At 32.6% G+C, this 27,245-nt stretch overlaps 2 protein-coding genes across 3 annotated transcripts in view; one reads left to right on the top strand and one right to left on the bottom strand.

The window, feature by feature from the left end:
* LOC140436994 (chymotrypsin-like protease CTRL-1) overlaps positions 1 to 25,769 on the bottom strand; it is a 177,531-nt gene extending 151,762 nt beyond the window's left edge. The window contains exons 1-2 of the mRNA XM_072526206.1: positions 25,690 to 25,769; positions 23,013 to 23,215 (exon numbers count right to left, since the gene is read on the bottom strand). Of these exons, the coding sequence (XP_072382307.1) occupies positions 23,013 to 23,015 (3 nt within the window). The 5' untranslated portion in view covers positions 23,016 to 23,215; positions 25,690 to 25,769. The remainder of the gene's footprint in view (positions 1 to 23,012; positions 23,216 to 25,689) is intronic.
* The window catches only part of LOC140436992 (chymotrypsin-C-like), a 76,764-nt gene continuing 58,078 nt past the window's right edge, over positions 8,560 to 27,245 (top strand). The window contains exon 1 of one of the 2 annotated variants that reach the window (XM_072526201.1): positions 8,560 to 9,287. In XM_072526201.1, coding sequence (XP_072382302.1) covers positions 9,075 to 9,287 — 213 coding nt within the window. In that variant the 5' untranslated portion in view covers positions 8,560 to 9,074. The remainder of the gene's footprint in view (positions 9,288 to 27,245) is intronic. The other variant, XM_072526202.1, reaches the window with a different exon arrangement.

Raw genomic sequence — 27,245 nt, forward strand, 5'->3', positions numbered from 1 at the left:
TAATATGTACATAGGCCAAGAAAACTTCTAATTTCGTGTCTATCTCTCGGTACTGGCCAATCCTTAATTGCTGCAAGTTTTTCAGGATCAACTGTTACACCAATACTTGCTACAATATGTCCCAAGTACTTCACTTCTCGTCGAAACAAGTGACATTTCTTTGGACTTAACTTCAAATTCGCTGCCCGTAATCGTTGAAAGACTGCTGTCAGATTGTTGGCATGTTCATCGAAGGTTCTTCCAACTACAATTACATCCTCCAAATAAACCAGGCATGTTTTCTATGTTAGACCTCTTAAAACTGCCTCCATTAATCTTTCAAATGTGGCCGGGGCATTACATAAACCAAAGGTCATAACTGTGAACTGCCAAAGCCCTGATCCTATCGAGAATGCGGTTTTTTCACGATCGGCTGGCTCCATGTCTACTTGCCAATATCCACTTTTCAGATCGAGTGTGGAGAACCAACGAGAACCAGAAAGTTGATCCAAAGTAAAGTCTATTCTGGGCAAAGGATAACTATCTTTTTTAGTTACCGCATTGAGCTGTCGGTAGTCAATACAAAAACGTGTTGAACCATCTTTCTTCTTTACTAGCACTACTGGTGATGTCCATGGACTGTTTGATGGTTCAATTACCCCTTGTTTGTTCATATCTTTGATGATGTCCTCGGCTTCATCCCTTTTCGCAAATGGAAGTCGTCTAGGTTGTTGTCTGATTGGCTGAGCGTCTCCGGTATTAATTTTATGCTTTACTATGCTTGTTTTGCCATTATCCTTCTTATCAATGGCAAAAACATCTTGAAAATTCTATCAGCATAGACTTCACTTTTTTTGTTTGTTCATCATCAAGATCTTGGCACGTTTTAATCATCGTCTCAACAAGCTCCTTTGGATACTTAGATTTCGACAGTTTCTCACTAGTATTCATGGAACAAATCGAAGCCACGGGAACACACTGTCCGATCAAAGTTCGTTTACTTAACTTAATAGCAGTTCCCTTTAAATTCATAACTCTTACAGGAACGACGTCTCGAATTCTCACCAAAGCTTTTGCCGGTAGGAACTCGGCATTATTCACATCTTCGACCATCCTTAAACTTCCCTCTCGGCAGTAACCATCAGGTCTGGTCATCAAAATTTTCTCACTATTACCGGGTATTGTTACGGCACAAGTAGTTATTAAGCTGATAACATCTTCTTTGTCTTCATGAAACGGCAACTCTTCACCACTGATCTCGAGAACTCCATCTTTGACATTGAATACAGCCCCAACTTTCCTTAGTAAACCCATCCTCAATAAGAACTCATCGGAGATCTCTGCAATTAATACTGTATGTTTCACTGTGGTCTGGCCAATGGATACTGACATATTAGCCTCGCCATATGTATTAATTAACTCACCAGTTGCTGTTATAAGCTTTACTGTTGCAGGCAATAATTTAAGATGGCCTCGTACTACTTCTGGCCGTGCAATAGTTCTTGTTGCACCTGTATCTACTAAAAACGATCTACATTTATTATTGATACGACCCTCGATGTACAAGCTATGAATTTTACCGGAGGACGTAATGTTCACAGTTACTATGGGGGGTGTGTTTCTCGAGGTTGGCACAGTTGCCCCTTGGTGTCGAAGCGTTCTAGTTTTCCGACTGTTGTATCATTTTCTTGCAATTACGGCGAATGTGACCTACGTCACCACAATTCCAACATCTGGGCTCGCCACTCTTCGGCATCGTGTTACGAACTACTTTTCGTACCATTTCTTCCAGACGTTCATCGTTTGGTTCGTCGCCTTCTTCAATGGTTCTTACTCGATGTGTCCGTGAAGTTTGACTAGCTGCTTCATGTTCCAAGGTAATAGCGAGCGCTTCATCTAGAACTTTCGATCTTGATAGTCGTAAAGCTTTCTGTAATTCATTGTCTTTTAACCCATTGACGAAGATATCTACAGCAATTTCTTCCAACATATTGTCTGGTGCCTCTGGATAAGCTAACTGCACTATACGAACAACATCTGCTTCAAACTCTTGCAAATTTTCACTTGCAAGTTAAATTCTACTTCTTAGTTGCGCCTTGTAGACTTGTTGTAGATGGACATCTCCGTAATGTTTGTCGATCTTAGGAGATCTGCAGCATCACCTCGTAAAGCAGCAGTCAAGGAGACTTTTCTTGTTCCGTCCAATGATTGGCTGTCGTAATAGCTTCAAATTGTCTAAGGTATATGGACCAAGAGGACTTTCCATCAAATGGTGGCAATTTGAATCTTATATGATGTGTCGTTTCGTCTCTAGGTGATTCTTCTTTCAGTACCGAATCTAAGGCTATTGTTTTAACTGGTGGTAGCACTTTTGTATTAGTTATCATGCTCTCTAACTGTTTGATCTTCTCTTCTACTTTTTCGAATGTTTTAGAAACTTCTTCAAATTTTTCATTGTTCTTTTTAGAAGTTTCTTCCATCATTTTAGAAACATTTTCAAATTTCTCGTCGAATCTTCGAGAAACATTCTCAAGTTTCTCGTCGTTTTGTCTACCTACTTCTTTAATAACTTGAGACGTTTCATCCAATCTTTTGGAAACGTTCTCGAATTTATCATAATTTTTTTTCGAAGATTCTTCTATCATTTGAGACGTTTCATCGAATCTTTTGGAAACAGTCTCGAATTTATCATCAGTTTTTTTAAAAGATTCTTCAATTTTTTTAGAAGTTTCTTCAATAATCATTTGCGACACATTTTTTATTTTCGTTAAAACTGCTTCTTCTGCTGACTGGAACTGGAATGTCTCTGGGTCTTCTCCATTCTTGTTGAGAACAGTCTTCAGTCGTTCTTGGAGTATCTTCTTGGACCCGTTGCAGTCTTCATCGCGTTCTTCTAGTTGCTCACGCAACTGTTTTACTGAGAGTTGTACTAGCAGCATCTTTGTACAGGCACACACGTACTTTTTTAAATGTTCTTTCGTACAAAGAGCACTACCGAACTACGCGGTTGCTCCCGACGAACAATACTTTTCAAAAGTTCAAAAGTCTTTTTCAAAAGTCACTGTTGAATTTATTTGCAAATCTCACACCGGACATCAACTGTAGCGAGATTAAATAAAACGAGCGGTTCGAATTTATATAAATATATTTATTTATAAGATTACAGTTCGGTACTCTCTTATCAACTAAACTCCACTCATAACATCGTGAGATATATATACTACAGTTCCTATGTTCGAGAATATTCTGGCGTTGTCCCACCTCTAATTCGTCTCATCGAAAGAACCATCGAAGACGGGCGGTATTGAAATGCCAATTCTTGTGTTTTTTAGATCTTTTCTTCTAAGAATTATGACGTATCGGAGATGGGCTATTTCGTTACAATAATAATTAAGTTTTTCTCTTTGTTCATCGGTAGTCTCAATATCATCTAATATTTTTGTACAGTGCACAAATTTAAAGGCAGAATTTTTAAACTAATTTTAAAATAAAACTACAAATATTTCAGGTGATATAAAGGATGTTTTATCCTTCTTATGAATTCAGGAATTAAATCCGTTTTTATTTCAAAAGGTAAAAGAAATAATAAATTAGACTTACTCACAATCAATTTAATTTAACTATCAGACGACCGGTTTCGCTTTCTACAATATGCAAAGCATCTTCAGGTCACGATACAAAGTTAATTAAATGCTGAAAATAATAAACCCATATTAGGGTGTTGTCTAATAAAGGTAAAACAAAGATAGGTGATACAAATTATATAAATTACAGTAATTATGCCAATATTACATGTCTGTGGTTTTTAAAAATGAATAAAATGTTTAAGCAGACAAGGTAAGACCCACAAATTGGTGAAATAGTCTATTAAACTGTAATGAATTAATAAATAAACAAATAAATAAAACATTACTTACATGCCGGTACTCTATTAATTGATGGTTAACGATCAATGGTAAAAAGTGATGTATATTAAATGTTTTTCAAGCCCTTCGTTTTAAAAGACTTGCGCTGAAAGGGCTTGAAGATGGTGCTAAAAGCATGTGAATACAACCTTTCAACAACCATATCTCGTTTAATTTTTAGTCTATAGAAATAAAAAAAATTAAAATCTTCAGTAAAAAAATTGTTATTTATTATTGTAGAATTTTTCTGTGTCTTTTTTAGTTTTCGAGTTATTTTGAAAAAACGGCATTTCAGGATATGCCTTCACTTAAAACTCCTAAACCAGTTTTCACATCCAGAATGTAATGATTGTATATAAATGAAGTAAATTGTAAATAAACAACGAAAAGTTTTAATCAGGGTAATTTTGGCGGGAGTGAGTTTGCTACTTTCTACGTCACAAAAAATTTAAGTGGACTTTATTTTGTTATATCATTGTTATTTAAACAATGGTTATATCTTGTGTCAATTTTCATTACATTGGCTAATGACTTTTACCAATAGTCATTTTAAACAATTTTTAAAGGTCTTTAAAAAAATTTCGATTAGTTTGCCAAGAAAAAATGACAATTTTTCGGTTATTGAACATAATATGTTTTGATTTTTGTATTTGATTACTAACAGTCTACTTTCGAACAGCCATAAATTTGTTAATATTTAGTTTAAGGTAATAAACACATATCAAATATTTATAAGTTTTATATCCACAAAATATATTCTCTATGATTGCAATACGTTTTAATAACGTATATACTTAATATTATTTTAATGACACAGTTTGTGTCTAGCACTTTAATCTATTAAAAATACGTATTTTTGATGTAAACTAAATTATTTTAAAAATTAAAGTAGTAGTCTAAAATTTGTTTTCAATTGACGTTTTACTTTTCTACAAAATAGTATTTCACATTATTTTCCATTTACTTTCATATGCAATTGCTTCAAATGATACACATAATTAAGCGTAAATTCTGTCATTGCGAGGGGACTGTTAAATTTCGTTTTGAGAATAGGAGAATAAATTTTGTTACAGGTACAACTAATTATATAAATTTAACAATTTTAATTTGTATAATAAGAACGCTTTCCGAGGTGGAAATCGAAACGTCAAATATAACGTATTTTCAATTAAAATTGTATTTTATTCACATTAAAAAATATGGTAGATAACATTTTCCCAGTGGAGTCAAAAGTATGCAAAATATCTACCCGAATCATCCTATACAACCAATGATCAAATTTTAACCATTGGAAAAAATGCAAGATTGCAAGAGATGCAATAGAAAAGACAAAATTCCAGAGAAGTTGTAACGATTTAATTTGCCTACCCCATTGGGTATCACTTCTAGAGGGTTGAAAGTGGGGACTGGGCAATTCTTGGGCTGGAGATATGGTAAGCAAACAAACCAAAACGTTTGCGAACAGCCACTCTTGTTTTGGTTCAAGAGCTGGGTCGTAGGTAAGTGAATAAAGAAGGAACTGGAAAGGGGTAACTACAAAGGAAGGAATCAAAAAAATACTTTTGATTTCCTGGGCAACAAACACCAAAAGACTCCTAAACTATTTGAATTGGACGCCGTTTAAAAAAATCCTCTTGCTGGATAGAAATATAGGCTTTTCTTTCCTAAAAAATATTAAAGGATGAAAATCTTTTTAAGGGAAATAATTCTACAACTCCTGGTTTAGAGAGAAACAATATATATTTAGTGTTACTTCACATTAACAGTTATTACAAATAATATTAACAAAATTTATCAACAAACCTTACAGGTTGGGCGACAGTTGTAACAATTTTACAACTAGTTCTCTCCTAACTTCTTCTCCTTCTTCCTCTCGGTTCATTCGACCTTTCACGTGGTTTTAAAAACTACATATTACAAGACGAGCCATCTGCAAAATGACATAGACGTGTGTTTGAGATAAGAGACGAGTTCCATATGCCAAATGAGACAGAGTGTTTTTAAGTTATGAGTAGAGCGTCCTACCTTACACACTTTGCTTCGGTCTTGTGAGAAAGACAGTTTCTGGCTTAGGAATGTCCTAGTGCTTCGCTGCTACATGGTGAAGTACATACACACAAAATATCATATACACCATAGCTTGTTGCTACATCATCTTAAGTATCGATTACTTGGTAGATACATTTCATATTTGTTTGTTTAGAACTTTATCTCAGTTTTTGCTGCGAGTGAACATTGTCAATTAAGAACATTTTGCATTTGTTTTGTTTTATTTACTGTTTGCCTTTTAGTTGTTAAATACTTTGTCGCTTTGTTTGAGCCATCAGTGTTCTATCCTTAAAATGGTTTTCTTTTTGATGTCGTTTCGTATTAACTAATATTTAAGTTAGTAGATAGTCTTGTTTAGTTTTAATTGTATGTTTGTTTATATATATATATATATATATATATATATATTCATGTTTGGATTTTACTTCTTGTTAAAATAGAGTTTTATAGTCCTCTGGCTTTCATTTTTTTCTGTTTTAATATTAATACCAAAAGCGTAGACATTCTTCTTCCTTTCTGATGACCTCAATTGTTATATAGAGGTCATCGTATGTACGGAACGCAACATGCCCTAATCGACATCTGGGCTAGAAGAGTGTAATATTTGTTTAAATACAATTAGGCTCTGGCTGTGTGAGTAAGTACCATAAAGCCAAAAAACTTCTGCCTACTATCTGATAGCTTATCTAATTGACCTAGTTAAATAATATAAACGGCCCTAAAACTTCCTGTTAGTCTTATTATGATATATTAGTCAGGATCTGTAAAAATTGGAAAATACTAGTATTACATCGTTTTTTAAAGTGCATTTTTTACTTACAAAAACTATGTTTAAATAAGTTACAAATCGTACATAAATCTTAAGTAAGTAATATTAAATTACATGGTCTTTAAAAAAGTAAGCCAGTAAATAATATTATTGCTATTTTATAAAACCACCCCTTGCAAAGAAATTCGAATAGTTGTATTATTTTTTTACATGAAACTATTTTTTTAATCAAAATGTGTTTGGGAGAAACTTTCATTTATGTCTATGTATTACCTCCGTAACCAATCATGTCGAGAATTATTATTTTATGATTTTCTTTTAAATGAAATTCAAACGAGTAATTACGTGGGTAAAGGTTCTAAACGAAGGCTAAAAATTCAAATGACTATATCACTGACAACTAAAACTGTCAACACCAAGAACTAGTGCATGACTATAATATTTTATAGTGCAAAAATTTTCTAGGCAAAGTGATCATCTTGCCCCTGCATGCCGCCTTCCGCCTTAAGTAGATTTTTTATTTGGACGTTATTACCAGCAACATCTACTAATTAAATTATTTTAATATATTTGCGTTTTTTAAATATTCAGTAATTTCATTAAGAAATGTTTCAAATCATGACAATGGGTCATCTAGATCCAATAGACGATTTCCCAACTAGTGTACAAAAAAAGATATGAGCTGATAAAAACTTTTTATCAATTTTATTTATGTTCTATACCGATGCTCCCTTGCGGATGAAAAATCGAATATATATGGTTATTACAAATAAATAAAAAGGCCAAAAAAGGTTAGAAATATTGATAATAATATTAATTTGGCGTAGTTATAAATAGTTGATTTTTTTAAATCATCCTTTTTGATTGCAATTTTATGCACAGTATAGGGAAGATTTCAATTTTGAGTCATGTCTATCTTGTAGGAAGTTTAAATTTCCTTAAATATTATCTCATCATTAGTGGCCTAATTATAGATTAAATTCAAAAATAACACAGCTATTATGATTTTTTTTATAAACCGTCAGTTACTGATCTACAAGCAAAATTTAATTTCAAAATCAGTAAGCGTCTGCTGTATTATTTCTAATATAATGTATTAACTATTAGTTTGCTATATTAATAAAAAGGAGAATCTAAAAGTATTAATCAGTGATTAGCATATACGCAATAAAAATTAACAACCATTTGTTTCAAGGTAAAATTAGGTACTATAGTACTAGGTCAAAAAAATAGTGAAAGATTTGGAAAACTGGGCGGGGCATGTTGCCAGATTAAAAGATGGAAGGTGGACGAAGAAAATTCTGGAAAGGAGACCTAGACACGATGCTTATAGTAATCGAGGACGTCCTCCAACAAGGTGGTAAGATGATATCAAGCGCATTCAGCACAACTGGATTCGGGGTGCTCAAGATAGAATGCATTGGAATTATTTACGAGAGGCATATGCCCAGCAGTGGACTCAAAACGGCTAATGATGATGATTTTGTAGGGTAGGTACTAAGTCAGAAATAAAAGGCGGTCTTTCGGTTAATTCCATAGTTTTCAATCGTAAATTGACAAAACCTTAAGAAATATGCACTTATTTATTTTACACATGCATTTATGCAAAATCAATAGAATATGCACATATGCACTTTATAATATCCATGTTTTCAAAGCTTTACCTATTAACCACTAATAACAAAAAATAATACATGCTTACTACCCGCAGGCGCTTTAAAATGAATTATTTACGGTCAGGTTACAGTTTCCGTTAAGTATAAAAATCCTTCCTGATCATTGACCGACACTGACCTTACGTGTGTCAACGAGGATTTCTTTGAGTAATAAAACTGGCCTTGATAATACCAATAATAAATTGATTCTGCTAAATAATTAACTCAACGGAGAATTCCAGTCTTCAAATACATTCTTCGAAAAGTTTCACAAAACTCACCAACGACCACCAAATTGGCCGACTGATTCCCACTGTTCAAGATTCGATGATACAAAAGGCTTTACTGCGGTTTGAGGAATTAAAAAGAACTGGTTTCTGATTTTTAAATGATTAGTTTAAAATTATGTTAAATCGAAGAATATAACAAAAACCCCGGAGAATCGTTTAAATTATCAATCGAAGGACCGGTTCTTATTGTTCTTTTATTTTTTCGTTAATGTTAAGTGTGCTTTGTAGGTGAAGTAGCTACACAAGAGAATTATATCTCAGTTTGTTGTGTTAACAATCACTACTCATCGCTAAAAACCCATCATAATTAAGAAAATGGTATTTTAATTGTTCACGAAGACCTAAATTTTTAGTTCTAATTTAAAATTATGTAGTGATGACACCTGAAGTCCAATCGACTAACTTTTAATTATAAAAGTGGTAAAATATGTTCGGGGTTGGGTTTGCACTAGTTTTGTTATTTTTTAGCAGTGTCGTGAGTCAAGATCTCGTATCACCGTGCCCTAACTGGTTCAAATATGAAGCCAGGAAGCCTGATGAGCCAGATCGAATTTATGGTGATCTTATACTTACGTCAGAGTCTGAGCTTAGTGGGATATGGCTTCGGGTGATATTTGATAAGCCTAGTTTACAGCTAGGGGTAAGTATACAGTGCACATATATATTTTATCCAAAACGGATTTACACATTGTTTATATCGCTTTAATGATCTTAAACATTAGTTAAACAATCAAAAAAATATATACGCAGAGACTACGGAATAGTTTCACATTAACGATAAGCTTACGATTCTCGAGAAAAGTGACAATAAGCTGGGAAACTCCATGCATAATCTTTAACTATTTTTTAAGAGGGGTTTACCTCGTTTTATTTTTTTGTAAAGCACTATATTTTCTGACCAGCTGCCCTCCGGTATTCTCAAAACCTCTAAATAAAAATTCCTTGTATGCAATATATTTTTACTATATCCAATTCTTCTTCGTCTTCTTCTTCCTCTTTATAAGCGATTCTGCTTATTCATTGGTGGATTAAAGCGTTTATGGAAGATTGTCACTCCATCTTTTGCACGATCGTCCGATACTTCTGCCGATTGGTGACTTATCGCTTTCTGTTTTGACGACACGGGTCTCTCCCATTCTGCTTATGTTATTATTTCATTCTTTTTTTCTATTTAGTGTCTATTTGTTTATACACTGTACGTTACATTTTCTTCTAATGTCTTTACTTCTTCTTCGATCTCTCAGCGAATTTCCTGTAATTCTTTTCAGTACCGTCATCTCTGCCGTTTCCAGTAGCCTTTGCATGCCACCACAAGAACATACAAATTGCTCTGTCTTCTTTATGTGTCTTGTCCGTTCCGAACGTTGGCAATCAACATGGCTATTCTGACTTTGTTTACGGCAGATCTGAATAGTTCAGCAGATGACAATCAGAACCATTGCCGCAAGTTTTGGAGCCACGAGTGTCTTCTCCTCTCTGGACCCCTTCTGCTGTCTATTTTCCCTTGAACGATCAGCTGTAGTACTCTATATTTATTATGTCTCATAACGTGACCGAAGTATTCCAACTTTCTTTTCTTTATACTTATTCCTACCTCTCTCTCTTTACCTATCCGGCGTAATACCTCTTCGTTGGTCACGTTCTCAGTCCAGGATATACGTAATATACGTCGGTAAGTCCACATTTCGAAGGCCTCTACTTTTTTCATCAATGTTGCGGTCATTGTCCACGCCTCCATTCCATATAACAAAACCGGGAATACATAACATTTCAAAAACTGCTCTGTAAATGTTTTAAATATTCTTTTAACTCAGTGTTTAAGTCCCATTGGAACAATTAAGACTAAAGCTCATCTATAAAAAGGGAAACAGGTTCATCTGCAGTAATTTATCGAAGGTTTAGTCCCTATTGGAAAATTTAGGTATATCCTGCAATAACAATTTAAACTCTTTATTAGTCGAATGGAATAAATTAGATTAAAAATGAATGGGTATGTGTTCAAAAGAACTCTTAAACATATCGATTCGGATTCGTTACTAGGCATTTTCTTTTAAATCTTCTTATACATGGTGGATCATATAAGAGTGGTCGATACCATATTTCTTCTTTTCAATACAACCTCCTGTATATAATCCAAGTTTTGCATCGTTCAGATTTTATTTTAAAATTGTTCTGAAGCTATTTGCTTGTGGCATCTTAAAGTAATTATTACTTTAATAACATTAAGCAACAACGGAAGCCACATACATTAATAAATTAAACAAAAAATTTTGTTTTTTTTTACTTGGTGAAAAATTCATCTAATAATGAAATTTTATCTGACTCATTTATATTGACGTTTCAGATTTATATTATACATTTTAAAGTATACGACTTTAAAATGATGTTGCCAATATTGCTGAGTTGCGTTCCTGGGACAACTTTTGTTGTAAAATAGTTCATTCGATTACATGAAACCAACTTTAACTTGAGAATATCTGCGGAAAAAATCATAGCATGTGATTCATCTTTAAAAAGACAACTACATGCCATGTAAATCTGGAAAAAAATCTCATAATACTATCCCGACATGATAAGTATTTGGTCTTACATTTAGTTGACTCTCAATAAACACCAAATTGTGATTTTATATATATATATATATATATATATATATATATATATATATATATATATATATATATACAGGTTGAACGAATTTAAAACGGAACATACGAAATCAATGTATTTCGGCTCAACTCCGCTCTAGGTGGTTGGCCAACAAAAGGTTGTCAAATAATTATATTATAAAAATCCAATACTTCAGAGGTTTGCTGAATTCTGAACTTATTCAAGAACAAGTCAAAACTCCACCCAAACAGGTTGCCTAGAATCACTATGAAAACTAGACTACACAAGCAGTTATTATGCTGTCAAACCACCTATCGCTTAGTTATAGTCCAAGAGATAGAGCCGAAATTTTAAACTGATCCGTAATATGACATTTCTCTATTGGAATATATTCATTGTGACTGGGTTAAGACTTTGCCTTACAGGCGGACGCCGCTCGTGGTACAGGGGGTGGCTATACAGGGATGAAGTTGTCATTTTTTTCGGAAAAATTAACGATCGATAATATGGCTGAAAATTTGCCCAGAGTAAGATCTTGGTATAACTAGACGAAATCCCAAAGGGCGGACGCGAGAGTGAATACATAAGGGGTGGCGGATAGCTGGGTTGGTACAGAGAGCCATAAAACAGGGTCAAATGTACCACTTGCCTGCGCATTTTAGGTCTCGGTAACAATTTTCAAACTGATTTTATTATGATATTTTTATACCGATTGATTTGAAAATTTGTATGCTCACTTCTGTTACTATTCTGAGAAGCGTCAAGTAGAGTTTTCCTTAAAATTTTCCAAAAAAATTTCCGTAAATGAAAATTTTCGTAATTTTTTGAGGTAAAATCTAATTTGTAGAATCCTTTCGATTTTCTGTAAGTTATACTATGATTTTTTCCAAAAATTTTCAAACGATTTTTCCAATAAGAAAAAAAAATTTAGAAAAACTTTTCTAAAACATTTGATAAAACTCTACGTCATCGTCTGAATCTTTTATAGAATAATTTGTAGTTTTAAAATGATATTATGATAATGTTTTTTTTTTCAAACTAAAGTCATATTTACTTTACAAATCACATTTTTTTCTTAAATATAAATATTTTACGAATTAATTTTTAATTGAATAAATGTTTGATATTTAATATTTTATTAAATTAAAGTAATTTTATAATGTTAACTATTAAATATTTTTGGTATAACAAATAGTAATTTTACTTATTTTTTATTACAATAAAAAGGTATTTAAATTTATATTGCATAAATAATGGTTGTTCAGATATAAGAAAAATTTGATTTATTATTACATTAATAATGAAATACAAAATATATTATTTCTATTTATCAATAGGTAAAATTCAATTTGTAGAATTTCTTTAACATTTTACAAATAATTATTAATACAAATCAATTTAATAGTGGAATTATCAATTTTTTAAGTTTTGAAATTTACTTTGTAGATATTTTCAATATTTTTTTTAACTTTCAAATTGATTGAATTTTTTTTTCATTAGTTAATTATAATTTTACAAATTCTGTTTGGACATTAATTTTGCATCATTATTATTTTAAAATATTAAAATAATAATGATGCGCGTTCCATTTAGATCAGTAATTCTAGACGCATGCGCTAAATGTAATAAGTATCAAGATGCTTTTATCCAACTTGATGAAACTGACTTCGATTGTAATGAAGTTTTTGAAACCTTAGAAACTTTCATATGTCACTTATATGGAACAGGACTGACGAGAACAATTCCAAAAAGAAAAGTAAACGATGTCAGATTTTCACTATTTAACCGGCAGTATAAGTTGCATGATGTGAACGAGCCTTTAAAAAAAAACTAAAAAAACTCGATGCTTCAAGCTTACCACCATGTCAAGATGAATTACACCAACATCTACTCCGAGCTCATTATATTTCAAATATTTGGACAAATGCTCATAAAAAAGTACCAACAGAATTGATTGTTGAAGAACATGGTTGGGAGTTTGAAGATGAAACATATAAATTCAAATGGTTTAGTGGACCTCAGATGCCAGAATCAGTTCGAGAAGTAGTGATTGAAAATGAAGCAGATAATGAATGTGATATTATTGAAAGTGAAAATGACGAAGATGATGAATGTGATGACATCAATGAGAGTGAGAAAAATGACGAAATTTTTAAAGTTTTTCTAAATTTTTTTTCTTATCGGAAAAATCGTTTGAAAATTTTTGTAAAAAAATCATGGTATAACTGACAGAAAATCGAAAGGATTCTACAAATTAGATTTTACCTCAAAAAATTACAAAAATTTTCATTTACGGAAATTTTTTGGAAAATTTTGAGGAAAACTCTACTTGACGCTTTTCAGAATAGTAACAGAAGTGAGCATAAAAATTTTCAAATCAATCGGTATAAAAATATTATAATAAAATCAGTTTGAAAATTGTTACCGAGACCTAAAATGCGCAGGCAAGTGGTACATTTGACCCCGTTTTATGGCTCTCTGTACCAACCAAGCTGTCCGCCCTTTTGGATTTAGAGTTTTTAGGGGCTAAATAATGAGCCATGAAAATGGCGGACATATTACTTATCGTTAATTTTTTCCCAAAAAATTGCAATTTCACCCCTGTCCGCCACCCCTTATGTATCCACTCTCGCGTCCGCCCTTTGGGATTTCGTCTAGTTATATCAAGATCTTACTCTGGGCAGATTTTCAGCCATATTATCGATCGTTAATTTTTCCGAAAAAACATGACAACTTCATCCCTGTATGGCCACCCCCTGTACCACGAGCGGCGTCCGCCTGTAAGGCAAAGTCTTAACCCAGTTACAATGAATATATTCCAATAGAGAAATGTCATATTACTGATCAGTTCAAAATTTCGGCTCTATCTCTCCGACTATTAGGCAAGCTCCTCTTTCCTTTAAATGAGACAGATAGTTGAACGATTTTTATACAATGTCTATCACCGGGTATGGATTTATTTTTGTCCGAGTTTTATATTGGTCCACTATTTCAAATGTAGTTCATTATAGTTCATGACATATATTAAATTGTATGTTCCGTTTTAAATTCGTTCAATCTGTATATATATATATATATATATATATATATATATATATATATATATATATATATATATATATATATATATATTATTACCATCTGTTTATTTTAAGACTATACTTGAATCGTTCCATTGAACTCTTTCTTAATTTTCCCATGCGTGTTTACATATTTGAGATCTATCAAATTCTCTATTTTAATAGAAGATTGATGTTCACTTATTCTAACAATTAATGACCTTGATGTTTCAAATAAATAAAACTGATCACATTCACAAGGTATTTCATAAATACAATTCTTTGTTCCTTCTTGTTGATTGTTAGCTCTGGTTTCAGATAAAATAGATCTCAATGCGTTTGTTGTTTTGAATGTTGAATTTATTTCCTAAATTTTTAAGTTTTTCTGATAATCCTTTTATGTATGGTATTGTTGCTTTCCTCGTATTATTCCTTGTGTATGCTGTAGGATTTCATTCTACGTTGTTCTATTCTATTCGGTCGATTGTTGAAAATTCCGTATGAATAAGCGACAAAGGATATTCATTTTTTTAATAAAACAAATATTAACAAAAGATTTTCCTCTAAGAACGAATTTTCGTTGGAGCAAGTTATTTTGGCTCTATCGTATAAGGATTTAATGATTCCCTTTTTATTATTGATATCATGATTTGATTTGTAATTTAGATATCTGTTGGCGTGTGTTGGTTTTCTATACACCTGAGTCTCATATCTAGTATCGTTCTTAGATATTAAAACATCCAGGAAAGGTATGTATGTATGTACAGAATTAACAGGCCTTTTAGGCCCATTGCTGGATGGATAATTTCCATCGTTTTTTATTCTTAGCTAACAGCTTCCAATCTGTGATTCCCATCTCTCTGACATCTTCCATCACTACATCTCTCCATTTCTTTCTTGGTCTTCCTCTCTTTTTTTTGCCCTCAGGTACTCTCCAAGCAATATTCTTGACTAGTCTATTACCTTGCATTCTTTCTAGATGGCCGAGCCATTCTAGTCTACGTTTTTTCACCACTTTTGTTATTGTAGGGTTAGCATACAACTGATACACTTCTGCATTAGTTCGTCTTCTCCATTCTCCCTCTACTACTTTTCCACCAAATATTCGGCGAAGTATCTTTCTTTCCCATGCTTCCAATGTGTTCTGTACGGTTTTGTTTATAGTCCATGTCTCGGCAGCGTATAGCATTGTGGGTCTAATTATAGTTTTGTATACTCTTATTTTTGTATTACGAGATAGATCTTTGGCCTTAACTATTTTGCTCATGGCTCCAGCACACCTGTTGCTCTTGGTCAGTCTCAGGTTGATTTCAGTTTCTTCCTTACATGTCTGATCAATAAGAGTACCCAAATACATATATTCATCCACCTTATCGAATTCTACAACTGACCCATTCTCCACCTCCAATTTAAAGGATCTCCTGGTGCTTATTCCTTTTTTGCTCGAGATCTCCATGTACTTCGATTTATTAATATTAACTTTCAGTCCCATTTTAGAGCTTTCCCGAATTAGTCTTTTTGTTATATTTGATATTTCTTTTCCATTTCTTGCAATGAGAACCACATCATCAGCGTATGCTAAGCATTGGTGCTCCTTGTATAAAATAGTTCCGGACCTATTTATCCCACTAATCCTTACAATTTTTTCTAGAACTATATTGAATAGCAATGTAGACAACGGGTCTCCTTGGCGAACACCTTTTTTCACTTCGAATTCTTCTGAGACTGTACCGTTGCATCTCACAGCACAAATGGTTTGTCTAGTTGTCATTTTTACCAATCTTATTATTTTTTCTGGCACTTGGAATTCTTTTAGTGTTTCTATTAACTTATTTCTGTCTATTGTATCGTAGGCAGATTTGTAATCAATAAAAAGTACTTGTGCTGAAATGTTGTATTCATAGCAATTGGTCAGGATTTGTTTTAGCATAAAAATTTGATCGGATTATATTAGTTTGTGCATTCAGTTCTATCTCTCTTTTTGTGTATAGGAATTATAATCGACTTATTCCATTATTGAGCCATTTCTTCGGTATCCCATACTTCTAGTATTAGCTCACCAAGTTTGTTTATTAAGACCTCTCCTCCATATTTTATGTTCTCTGCCACAATGCCGCTCTCCCCGGGACTTTTTTGGTGTTTCATATCTTTTATTATTTCTTCAATTTCTTCTCTTGTAGGCTTTGGTATTTCTTCTATTACTATTTGAAGTCTAGGAACATAACAATTTTCTTTAGTAGTCACTTCGTCATTTAGTATCTCTTCGAAATATTCTTTCCACCTTTCACATATTTGGTCTTCATCCACTATCAGGTTTCCTTGCTTATCTTTTACATTCATCGTTCTTCCCTGTTTTACCCAGTTTTAATGTATTTTACTTCTTTATAAAAATTTCATTTTTCTTGTAATTTTCTTCAATGTGCTTAATTTTATTCTCCATATACTTTCGTTTCCGCTCCCTTAGGATTCTCTTTACTTTTTTTCGTTGTACGGCATACCCTTCTAGGTCGTCTTGTTTTTGCGAACGTAAACTTTTTAATCTCAAATCTGATCTTTTTTTTAACTCTGTTCTGCATTCGTCATTGAGAACCAGTGGTTTTTTCTAAATCTTGTTGTTCTTGGTATGTTCTTCGACGTAGCTTCCTTTATAGTGTTTGTCATTTTCAAGAACTTTTTTGTTTGGCGTAGGTTTCTTGTATATCCTTTTGATAGTCCTGCTCTACCTCAAATTTTCGCAGTTTTTCAAAGTTAAATTTACGTTGCACTTTCTTTTTCCGTTTATGCTTTTTAATTATTGCTTCTCTCATATTAATTCTAACCAAAAAATGATCTGAGTCTACGTCAGCCCCCCTGCACGTTATCACATTTGTTATTAAATTCGCAAACTTCTCTTGTATTAAGATGTGGTCTATTTGATTAGTTCCATTTGACCCCGGAATTTTCCACGTTCCTTTATATATTTTTTTTCTTCTAAAATGGATACTCATTATCTTCATCCTGTTTTCAATTGCGAATGTGATTAATCTCTGTCCATTATCATTTGTATTCAAATGTTTACTTTCACCCCCTGTTATGTTTTTATATATATCTTCTCTTCCGACCTTTGCATTGGCGTCGCCTATAATAATTTTAGTGTCTTGTCTGGGCATTTCTTCACACAATGACTCTAATTCTTCATAGAATTCATCTTTCACTTCTTCTTCTTTTTCTTCTGTTGGAGCATGTATATTTATCAACGATAGCATGTTCTCTTTTCCTTTAATTCTAATTGCACACATTCTGTCAGATTTTACTACGAATCGTTTTACCTGCTCCACGTATTCATGTACCAGAAAACCCACTCCAAAATTCCTATTATTGCCTCCACTTATATAAAACGTGTATGGGCCAATCTTTTCAACGTTGTTTCCAGTTAAATGTGTTTCCTGTAATGCTAAGATGTGTATTTTATATTTTTTTAGTTCTTCTATTAGGTTAATTAATGCTCCCTCCTCGTATACTCCTCGAACATTCCATTTCGCAATATTTAGGTAAATATTCTTATTTTTTATTTTGCTATTTACGTTCAAACTCATTTTCCTGTTCATCGCTAGGGTCCGTTGGCATAGTCCAGGAAAGGTAGTGTGTTATTATATTCCTTTTATATGGTAAATGTTATTGTCTCTTCTTTATCGTTTATATCATTCAGGAATGTGTCCAGCTTTGATCTATGAGAGGCCATATTGAAAATACATCATCTACATATTTCCACCATACTGTAGGTTTTAAATTTTGTTTAAAAATAATGTTTGTTTCAAAATCTTTCATAAATATATCGGTTAATAATGGAGACAAACTATAGCCCATTGCTAGAACAAAATTTTGTTTATGAGATTCATTATTTAGTTGAAAATAGGTATTATCAGTAGTACATAATGTCAATAACTCCATTATAGCTTATACGTTTAGTCTTGTTCTAGTTGCCAACATATCATCATTCACTATCTTTCGAGAAACAATTAGTACTGTAGCTTTCGAAAAAAAAAATGGGTGTTGAGAAAATCACGTATATTATGCAAAAGCAAGAAAACCACGTAAATATAAATGGACTAAACAATTTACACATAAAATTTTAGTTTTTTTTATTCTAAATGTAATATCATTACTTTAGTGTTTCAAGAAACTTTATTAAGCATTCTATTTCAAGGTGGCTAATCAGTTTTTACTCTCTCCTATAAAGTTTGGTTTTTGTGATATACGAGGTTTTCTATTTAGGCCGACGATAACTGAACAGCGTCACATTGTATTGCTAATTAAGTTTTCTTGAATAATGTTCAACTTACTCACAAAAAAGGTAGTTAAACAGATTCACATGACTCAGGATGTTGGGTGTCTCTCAGGGACCGAATCCCAAACGAAGAAATACGTCGTAGAACAAAAACAACAGACGCCATCGAAAAAATAGCATCGTTAAAATGGAATTGAGCAGAACACCTCGCCAGATTGTAGACAAGGTAAGAAGCAATACGAAGCAGAGGACGCTCACCAACTAGATGGACTGACGACGTGAAGCGTGTTAGTAACAACGCAGTGGACGCATAAAGGTTGATGATGATGACTTGCTAAATTGTTCTCATCATTCTTCAATGCAAATTGTATCCCTGGTGACATAGTGCTGATACAGTTTATAAAAATAATATATATTTAACCCTCGCTTTTAGCTTGGAAAGCTTTCTGATATATTCTTTGGATAGATCAGTCAATATTTCTCTTAAGCTAAAATATTCATTAAATATGGCAGCTACGAAATATAGTAAATATTTTATTGATAAACTTTTGCTAATTTAAATTACCCCTTACACCGTGTGTTACCGATCTCACTCCCTTAAATTTACAAAAAATGGAAATAAACTAGTTTAAAATAAGTACACACATACGTCTTTCGTTGTTCTGCTGTAGTTCCGAGTCGTTTATTAATTCACTATCTTCCGAGAAACAATTAGTACTCTAGCTTTCGAGAAAAAAGTGTGAAGCTACAATAATTGTGTTTTGGAAAAGGGTGAAGCAATAAAAAACATTGTTGACGTTGAACTGCATCAATTAATTAACTAATAGCCATGTATGAACTGGTCTTGAGTGTGGATAAATAATATGTGATCTATTAAAAAATAACTAAAATGGGTTATAGTATATTTCATGCTTTTTAAAAAACCTGTAACTTTTTTCGTTGCCCTGAAATAGATATGGCTATGCTAGCTTTACCGTAAAATTAACATAGCCATTGTTTCTCGGAAACGGTTACAGCAATATATTGTTTCTTGGCACAAAACTTTAACAATAAATTAGCAATTAATTCCTTGCGGGTCACTTTTCTAGTTCCATCGTTTTTGGCCAGTATCTCGATTTTTCCAGAGATGAGTTTTGCGTTAGAGAATGATGGGGTATTTTTTGGGGATTGTTTAGTGTACAAATCAACAGCAATTAATTAGCAATAAAATATGCCGTCAAGATGAGCTCTGTAGTGTTTTTCATTGTCGAGATATAGCTATAGCTATACTAGCTTTACCGTAAAGTCAGCATAACCATTGTTTCTCGGAAACATGTGCAGCAATGAATTGTTTTTTTGGCGTAGAACTTTAGCAATAAATTAGCGATTAATTCCTAGCGATTCACTTTTTTGGTTTTAACGTTTTTGGCTAATATCTCGATTTTACCGGGAATGAGTTTTGCATTAGGTGATAATGGGGTAGTCAATCAATAATAATTAATTGGCAATAAAATATGCCGACAAGATGGGCTCTGTAGCCTTATTCATTGTCGAGATATAGCTATGGCTATACTAGCTATACAGTAAAGTTAGCATAATCATTGCTTCTCGGTAACGGTTGCAGTAATAAATTGTTTCTTGACGTACAACTTCGGTAATAAAATAGCAATCAATTCCTTGCGGTTCGCTTTTTGGCCGATATCTCGATTTTCTGGGGGTGTGTTTTGCGTTAGGTGAAAATGGGGCAGTTTGATTGGTCAATGAACCAATCAATAATAATTCATTGGCAATAAGATATGCCGCCAAGATGGGCTCCGTAGCCTTATTCATTGTCGAGATACAGCTATGGCTATGCTAGCTTTACCGTAAAGTTAGCATAATCATTATTTCTCGGCAACGATTGCAACAATAAATTGTTTTTGACGTAAAACTTTGGTAATAAAATAGCAATCAATTCCTTGTGGTTCGCTTTTTGGCTGATATCTCGGTTTTCTAGATTAGAGGGTGTGTTTTGGTCTAGGGGATGATGGGGTAGTTTTTGGGAATTAAGGAAGCTTTTTTCTTGTGGCATTTTAAATTAATTACTATTTAAATGGGAATGAGCCACAATTAAAGGTTAAAATACGTTTATTGACGTTTCAATTTCCACTTCGGAAATCGTTCTCAAAATACAAACATTAGTAAATTAAACAAATTTTGTTTTTTGTTTCTTAGTGAAAAATTCTTCTAATAATTTAATATTATCTGACTCATCTATATTGACAATTCAGACATATATTATACATTTTAAAGTAGATGACTTTAAAATGATATTGCCAATATTGTTGAGTTGCGTTCCTGGGACGACTTTACTTATAAGATAGTTCATTCGATTACATGAAATCAACTTTAACTTGAGAATATCCATCAGAAAAGATCCTAACATGTAATTCGTCTTTGAAAAGACAAATACATGCCATGGTGACAGTAAAATTCTCCTGTTAGTGATTTCATAGTAAATTATGAGGGAAAAACCAGGAAAAAAACCTCACAATACTATCCCGACATGGTAAGTATTTCATCTTGCATTTAGTTTACCTTCAATAAATACCAAATTCCGATTTTATATGTTTGTTATTTAAAAAATATAAATGATGTATTCTCTATATGTTAATATGTATTCTCTATATATTCTCTATAAGTTATTAAAAGGAAAATACCAGTATTGGTAAGTCAGTAACATATAGAGAATACATCATTTATATTTTTTAAATAACAAACATATAAAATCGGAATTTGGTATTTATTGAAGGTAAACTAAATGCAAGATCAAATACTTACCATGTCGGGATAGTATTGTGAGGTGTTTTTCAAGGTTTTTTCCCTCATAATTTACTATGGAATCACTAACAGGAGAATTTTACTGTCACCATGGCATGTATTTGTCTTTTTAAAGACGAATTACATGTTAGGATCTTTTCTGACGGATATTCTCAAGTTAAAGTTGATTTCATGTAATCGAATGACCTATCTTATAAGTAAAGTCGTCCCAGGAACGCAACTCAACAATATTGGCAATATCATTTTAAAGTCGTCTACTTTAATATGTATAATGTATGTCTGAATTGTCAATATAGATGAGTCAGATAATATTAAATTATTAGAAGAATTTTTCACTAAGAAACAAAAAACAAAATTTGTTTAATTTACTAATGTTTGTATTTTGAGAACGATTTCCGAAGTGGAAATTGAAACGTCAATAAACGTATTTTAACCTTTAATTGTGGCTTATTCCCATTTAAATAGTAATTAATTTTGGGAATTGGTTAATATTTCGATTGACAGTAATTAATTACTAATAAAATATGCCGCCATGATGGACCCTGTACCCCATTTCCTTGACGAGATATAGCTATGGTAAAGTTACCCACTGTTTTTCGGAAATGGCTAAAGCAATAAATTTTTCTTTCTGTAATAAATTAGCAATAAATTATGGTTTTGGTCTGAATTAGGTCTTATAAAATCGATATACTAACTTTACAGACATGCATTATATCCAATTTGGTATCAGCTGTTATCAGCATTGGCAGCTATTTTTTTACAGTGCAACTTCGTGAAATTGTTTTTTTATTTTACTAATACTTCATGAAAATATAGAATTATTTTTTGTGCATTTCTGTTAAAAACAGTTTAAGCGATTATAATACTAACAACTACTACTGCCAACACCGAGAACTACTGTCATGCAGTCAGACAAAAATTTGCTAAGGGCAGACGTTTTTCTTGACACTACTTGACTTGACACTACCAAGTCAATATTGCAAATTAATGGTTAGCAGAACATGGAAGACCAATTGAAATGCGAACAATCTATGATTAAATTCACAGGATTGGCCTTTTTTCATTTCGCCCCCACTAAGTGCTACCTCTTAACCCCGAACATAAACGTAATCATCTTGAATGGTGCAAATAACAATTGGTTTGGGACCAGGAATGGATTTAAGTTATCTTAAGTGATGAATTTTGATTCTTTTTAGGGCTGCATAATGGTTGAGCCAGGGTCAGAAGACGACGTGGTGAAAGACTCTCACGTGTACTGTACTGTTGGGGTTATGATGTCAAAACCATCAAAAAGAAAATGACAGTCCAGCGATCATCATCATCGTCAACTTAGGGTCCAATGGAACGATTTGGAGAAAGTCACTGAAGTAAACGGATAATAAATAGAGAAAAATCAAAGAAGCGGCTCTAATTATGCTAAATGAGACCAATTGCGTCGCAAATTCCTCGGCAGAATGCAGTAGGATCTGGTTACCCATATTAAAAGACGAAGTGAATAAAAAGACACTGCCACTATTAGTAAATCAGTAACATATCGAGGATACATCATTTATGTTTTTAAATAACATACATATAAAATCAGAGTTTGGTGTTTATTGAAAGTAAACTAAATGTAAGATCAAATACTTACCATATAGCATCATGAGGTTTTTTCCTTATAATTTACTATGGGATCACTAACAGAAAAATTTTACTGTAAGCATTGCATGTGGTTGTCTTTTTAAAGGCAAATCAAACAGCAAATGCTATAATTTTTTCTGGTGGATATTCTTAAGTTGACTTCATGTAATCTAATAAACTGTCTTACAATAAAGTCGTCCCAGGAACGCAATTCTGAAATAGTGGCAATATTAATTTAAAATCGTGCACTTTAAAATATATAATATATGTTTGAATTGTCTATATGAATGAGTCAAATAAAATAAAAAAAATTAAAGAATTTTTCACCAAGTAACAAAAAAAAACAACTTTTGTTTAATTTATCAATGTTGTGTATTTTGAGAACGATTTCCAAAGTGGAAATCGAAACGTCAAAAATATATTTATTTTAAACTTAAATTGTGGCTTTGTGGCTTCTCATTAAAAGTAGTAATCGTAGATCTCAATTGCGTTCTTCCCTCAGCATTTTCATATTTCTAGTATATTCGAAGGCGTATTATCTTTAGGACTAATTTAGTAAATGGCTGATATTCAGTGCATTGTGATGCACTAGTGTTTTTCAGTAAAATGACTAGTAAACGAAAAATCAAAAAAGGGACCTAAGAATGTGGAACTGGAATTCTGGGAAGACAAGACATGTAAATTCGTACAATTATTGACAAAATGAAACCAAACAGCTCTTGAATATGGCAAAGGTAACGACCAAGAAAAAATGAAAGAAAAAGAATATCAAATTGGAATTAGAACAAATTTGGTAGATAGACAAATGAAAAAGTTACCTAGATTCCCATATATCGGGAACTTGCTAACCCTTCAATATGCAGAGTGTTAACGGTGAGGAACGTGGGTTATTTTTAGTTATCATAAATTTTTGTTATTTTAATCATATGCTTAATTACGTCCACAAGAACCTCTACGAAATTAAATTCTTTTACCTCTGTAAATTGTTTTTCTTTATCGGTACTGTTGTACCAGTATTTTCTTGTCTTGTCTCAATTTATATGTTCATGTCCTTTGTTTTCTTCTTATTGAGTTCTAGTACCGTAATTTCGGGTGACTTTGACTCATTTTCAAATGTAGATTTCAGTATTCTGAATATATAAAAGTATGTTTCTTTATTTATTTGTATTGGAGTTTTTGACTACTTTTTTACAAAAATTACACCAAAAAACACAAAGAAGCGCTTACTTTATGATAAAAAAATAAATATGTGGTGTGCAAAGTCACCTGCTAGTGTCGGGTGACTTTGTCTCAAGCTACATTTTACATTTATTCTCTGTGATTATTACTGTTTGGGCTAAAGTCACACTACAAGATGAATCAGAATCAAACATTTTGTTAGGTATAAAAAATATTTATTTAAATTTCAAACAAAAAAACTAAAACTAATATGAAACTCTACATAGGGCCCTAAGTTCACAAAAAACATAATTTCTTAACAAAAAATGAACAATAAAACGATTTACAAGCTTTTTTTTAATCTGGAAAGAAATATCGGTTATCTCCAAGTTCCAATGGCTCTGTGAAATCAGTATTACGAAAGTGGAAGTGGACTTCGGGCCATTGAAATAAACCAGTCTTCGAAACAAGCTGTGTCGAACCATCCGCTTTTCGATCTGTTGTACCGTGTCCCATTTGGGCCATTTTCTGTGGTCGACACCCAAGTCGACCACAGTTTATTGGATTTATATACGACGTATGGAGGTAGCATTTCTCCAACCGCATTTCCACAAAATATTATTGATGTTGCCGATTTACTAAAATTCATCATTCTTTCAGGATATTTAGTCCCACGTTTTGTTAAAATTTTCTTTTTGCCGGGGTCGTCACTTAAATTTGTTTCATCGTAGTTCCAAATGTTGTTAGCTGGGACATCGACGAAATTATTCTGCAATTTGTTAGAGTAGTCTCTTATTGGCGTTTCACTGATTTTTGTTCTAGATCGTTTGATGTTGCTTGCAAAACATTGAGTTAACAAAGGATTTCGTTTAAGAAAAGCATTTAACCCGTCTTTTCCTGACAAGTTATTTTTAAATTGCGTAATAATTCGACCATCATGATCTAAATAATTTTTCACTAAACTTCGTAAATCTGTCTGATCCAATGGAAATCCGTATCAAGATAAGCTACAAATATGAGACGTGAAGACGTCCTCTTCAGCTTTCGTAAAAATTGTGTGACCACCATATTGTTTTGTATGCCTATTTTTTAAAGTACTTACTGACACTCCAAATTCTATTGCAGGTTTTCTCTGAGATAGAACTCCATTTCTGATAGCTTCTAGAGCTCTTTCGACTGTGTCTGCCGTGTAATTTCCATAATTTCTACTACCAACAACACGTTTATTTTTGGGAGGGCATCTAAAAGAGAAAAAAGGTTAAAGATAGTTCAAACACTCCTCACCATGGAGCTGCGCGAAGGCGGAGTCAAATTCATGTAAACGCAGAAAGGTTCTATTGTAACTGGAATTATACAGTGCATAGTATAATGCGTTTCGCATGGAAGTGGGGACTAAACCAAATTTCGTCTACTGCTTCGTGGTCAGGAGTGCTTGCACTATCTTTACCTATGTCGTTAGTGCTATAAAGTTAATAAACCCTGCAGTTGTTATAAGGCTAAATTTAAATTTATAATCAGCATTTACTTACTTTAATTTAATACAGAACCAACGAATAAACAAAATCGGACAATCAACAAACTGGACCTAACTCACCCGAAAACTGTTAACTTCTGTAGCACCTTGCAAACAATATCTGACCTTCTTAGTGTCTATGTTTAAAGTCAGTGGCGGCTCGTGGCTTGAGAGACAAGGTCGGCAAGATATTTTTTGTCTCCTCAGATAGGTATACCGTCTAATAAAGACTTAAGTAAATCATCATAGGAGATTTTTTGTTTTCTTGTTTTTTGTTTTTTTTTGTTTTTTCCTATAAATTTAGAACCTAAACATGTTTATAAATTAACTCAAGTCTACGTTGTTTGGAAGTAGCAAAATGGGTTATAACGTCATCGTAAAATTTATTAGAGTTTTGGAGAGATTTTAAAAGTTTTTTTTCTATTGACATTTGAGACAAGCTTGACATTCTCTCTTGTTTCATGGTATTTCGACAATAAGTTTTGATTCTTTTGAGGCAAGAGAAATCTCGTTCATTTGAGGCAGACGTTGGTGGTAATGAGAGAATTAATGACAATAATTTATTAATTTCGGTAACAGTTTGTTATAATGAATTGCAGTATATAAAATTATACATATCTTGTAACTTATCCCATCTTCCGAAAATATTTGGATCAGCATATAAAACTTATAATTCATTTTCTAATTTTATTTTATTAAAGAATGATGGATAATTTTTAATTAACCTGTCTAATAAATATCTTGGAAATTCTTTGGCGTAACTTTTAAATTTTGAATCATCAAAGAGGTCAAAAATTTGCAAATCTTCAAAATTCGAAAAACGAGTATCTATTTGCATAATAATAGTATCCAAAATTTCAAAATATACTCGTTTTTCGATATCTGTTTCTGTGTCATGCCTTTGTCTTTTTTTTGGGGGTTCGGAAATATCAAGCGAGTCCAAAACTTCACTGCGTATATACTGGAAATTACTATCATTACGAAAATCTCTGAGATTTTGCACCAGTCTTGTTTTACAAACAAACCGTTTTAAAACATTAGTCCGTTTAGGTGAGCTTGAGAAAAATGCAGCAAATCCGCTTAAACTGGCAAAAAAAAGACGACATTCTTTAATTTTTTTACATGTATCCTGCAAAACTAAATTCATTCTATGCGCATGACAGTGAGTAAATAAAGCTTGCGGTGCAATAGTTTTAACTTTTGCCTGGAGACCATTTAATTCACCAGACATCACGGCAGCGCCGTGATAAGTTTGTCCTACCAATTTATTTTTGATATCAAAAAATTTTAATCTGTCCTTTAAAACACCAAAAATATATTCTGCCTTATGGCTTTTACTCACGTCTGTAAAACCTAAAAACCTCTAACAGATATTACCACGTAACGCGTATCGAACAACAATTGATAATTGTGAATGACATGATATGTCGGTAGTTTCATCTACTTCTAGTGAAAAGGAAATGGTTTCCTGAATCTCAGATTCAATAACGTTACTCAAAATGTAACTAATTGATTCTATTAATTCATTCTGGATGGTTTTAGATACACCGCTAAATGTCTTCGAATCAGAAA

Source organism: Diabrotica undecimpunctata, chromosome 3, assembly GCF_040954645.1.
Source record: "Diabrotica undecimpunctata isolate CICGRU chromosome 3, icDiaUnde3, whole genome shotgun sequence".
Classification (NCBI taxonomy): Eukaryota; Metazoa; Arthropoda; class Insecta; order Coleoptera; family Chrysomelidae; genus Diabrotica; species Diabrotica undecimpunctata.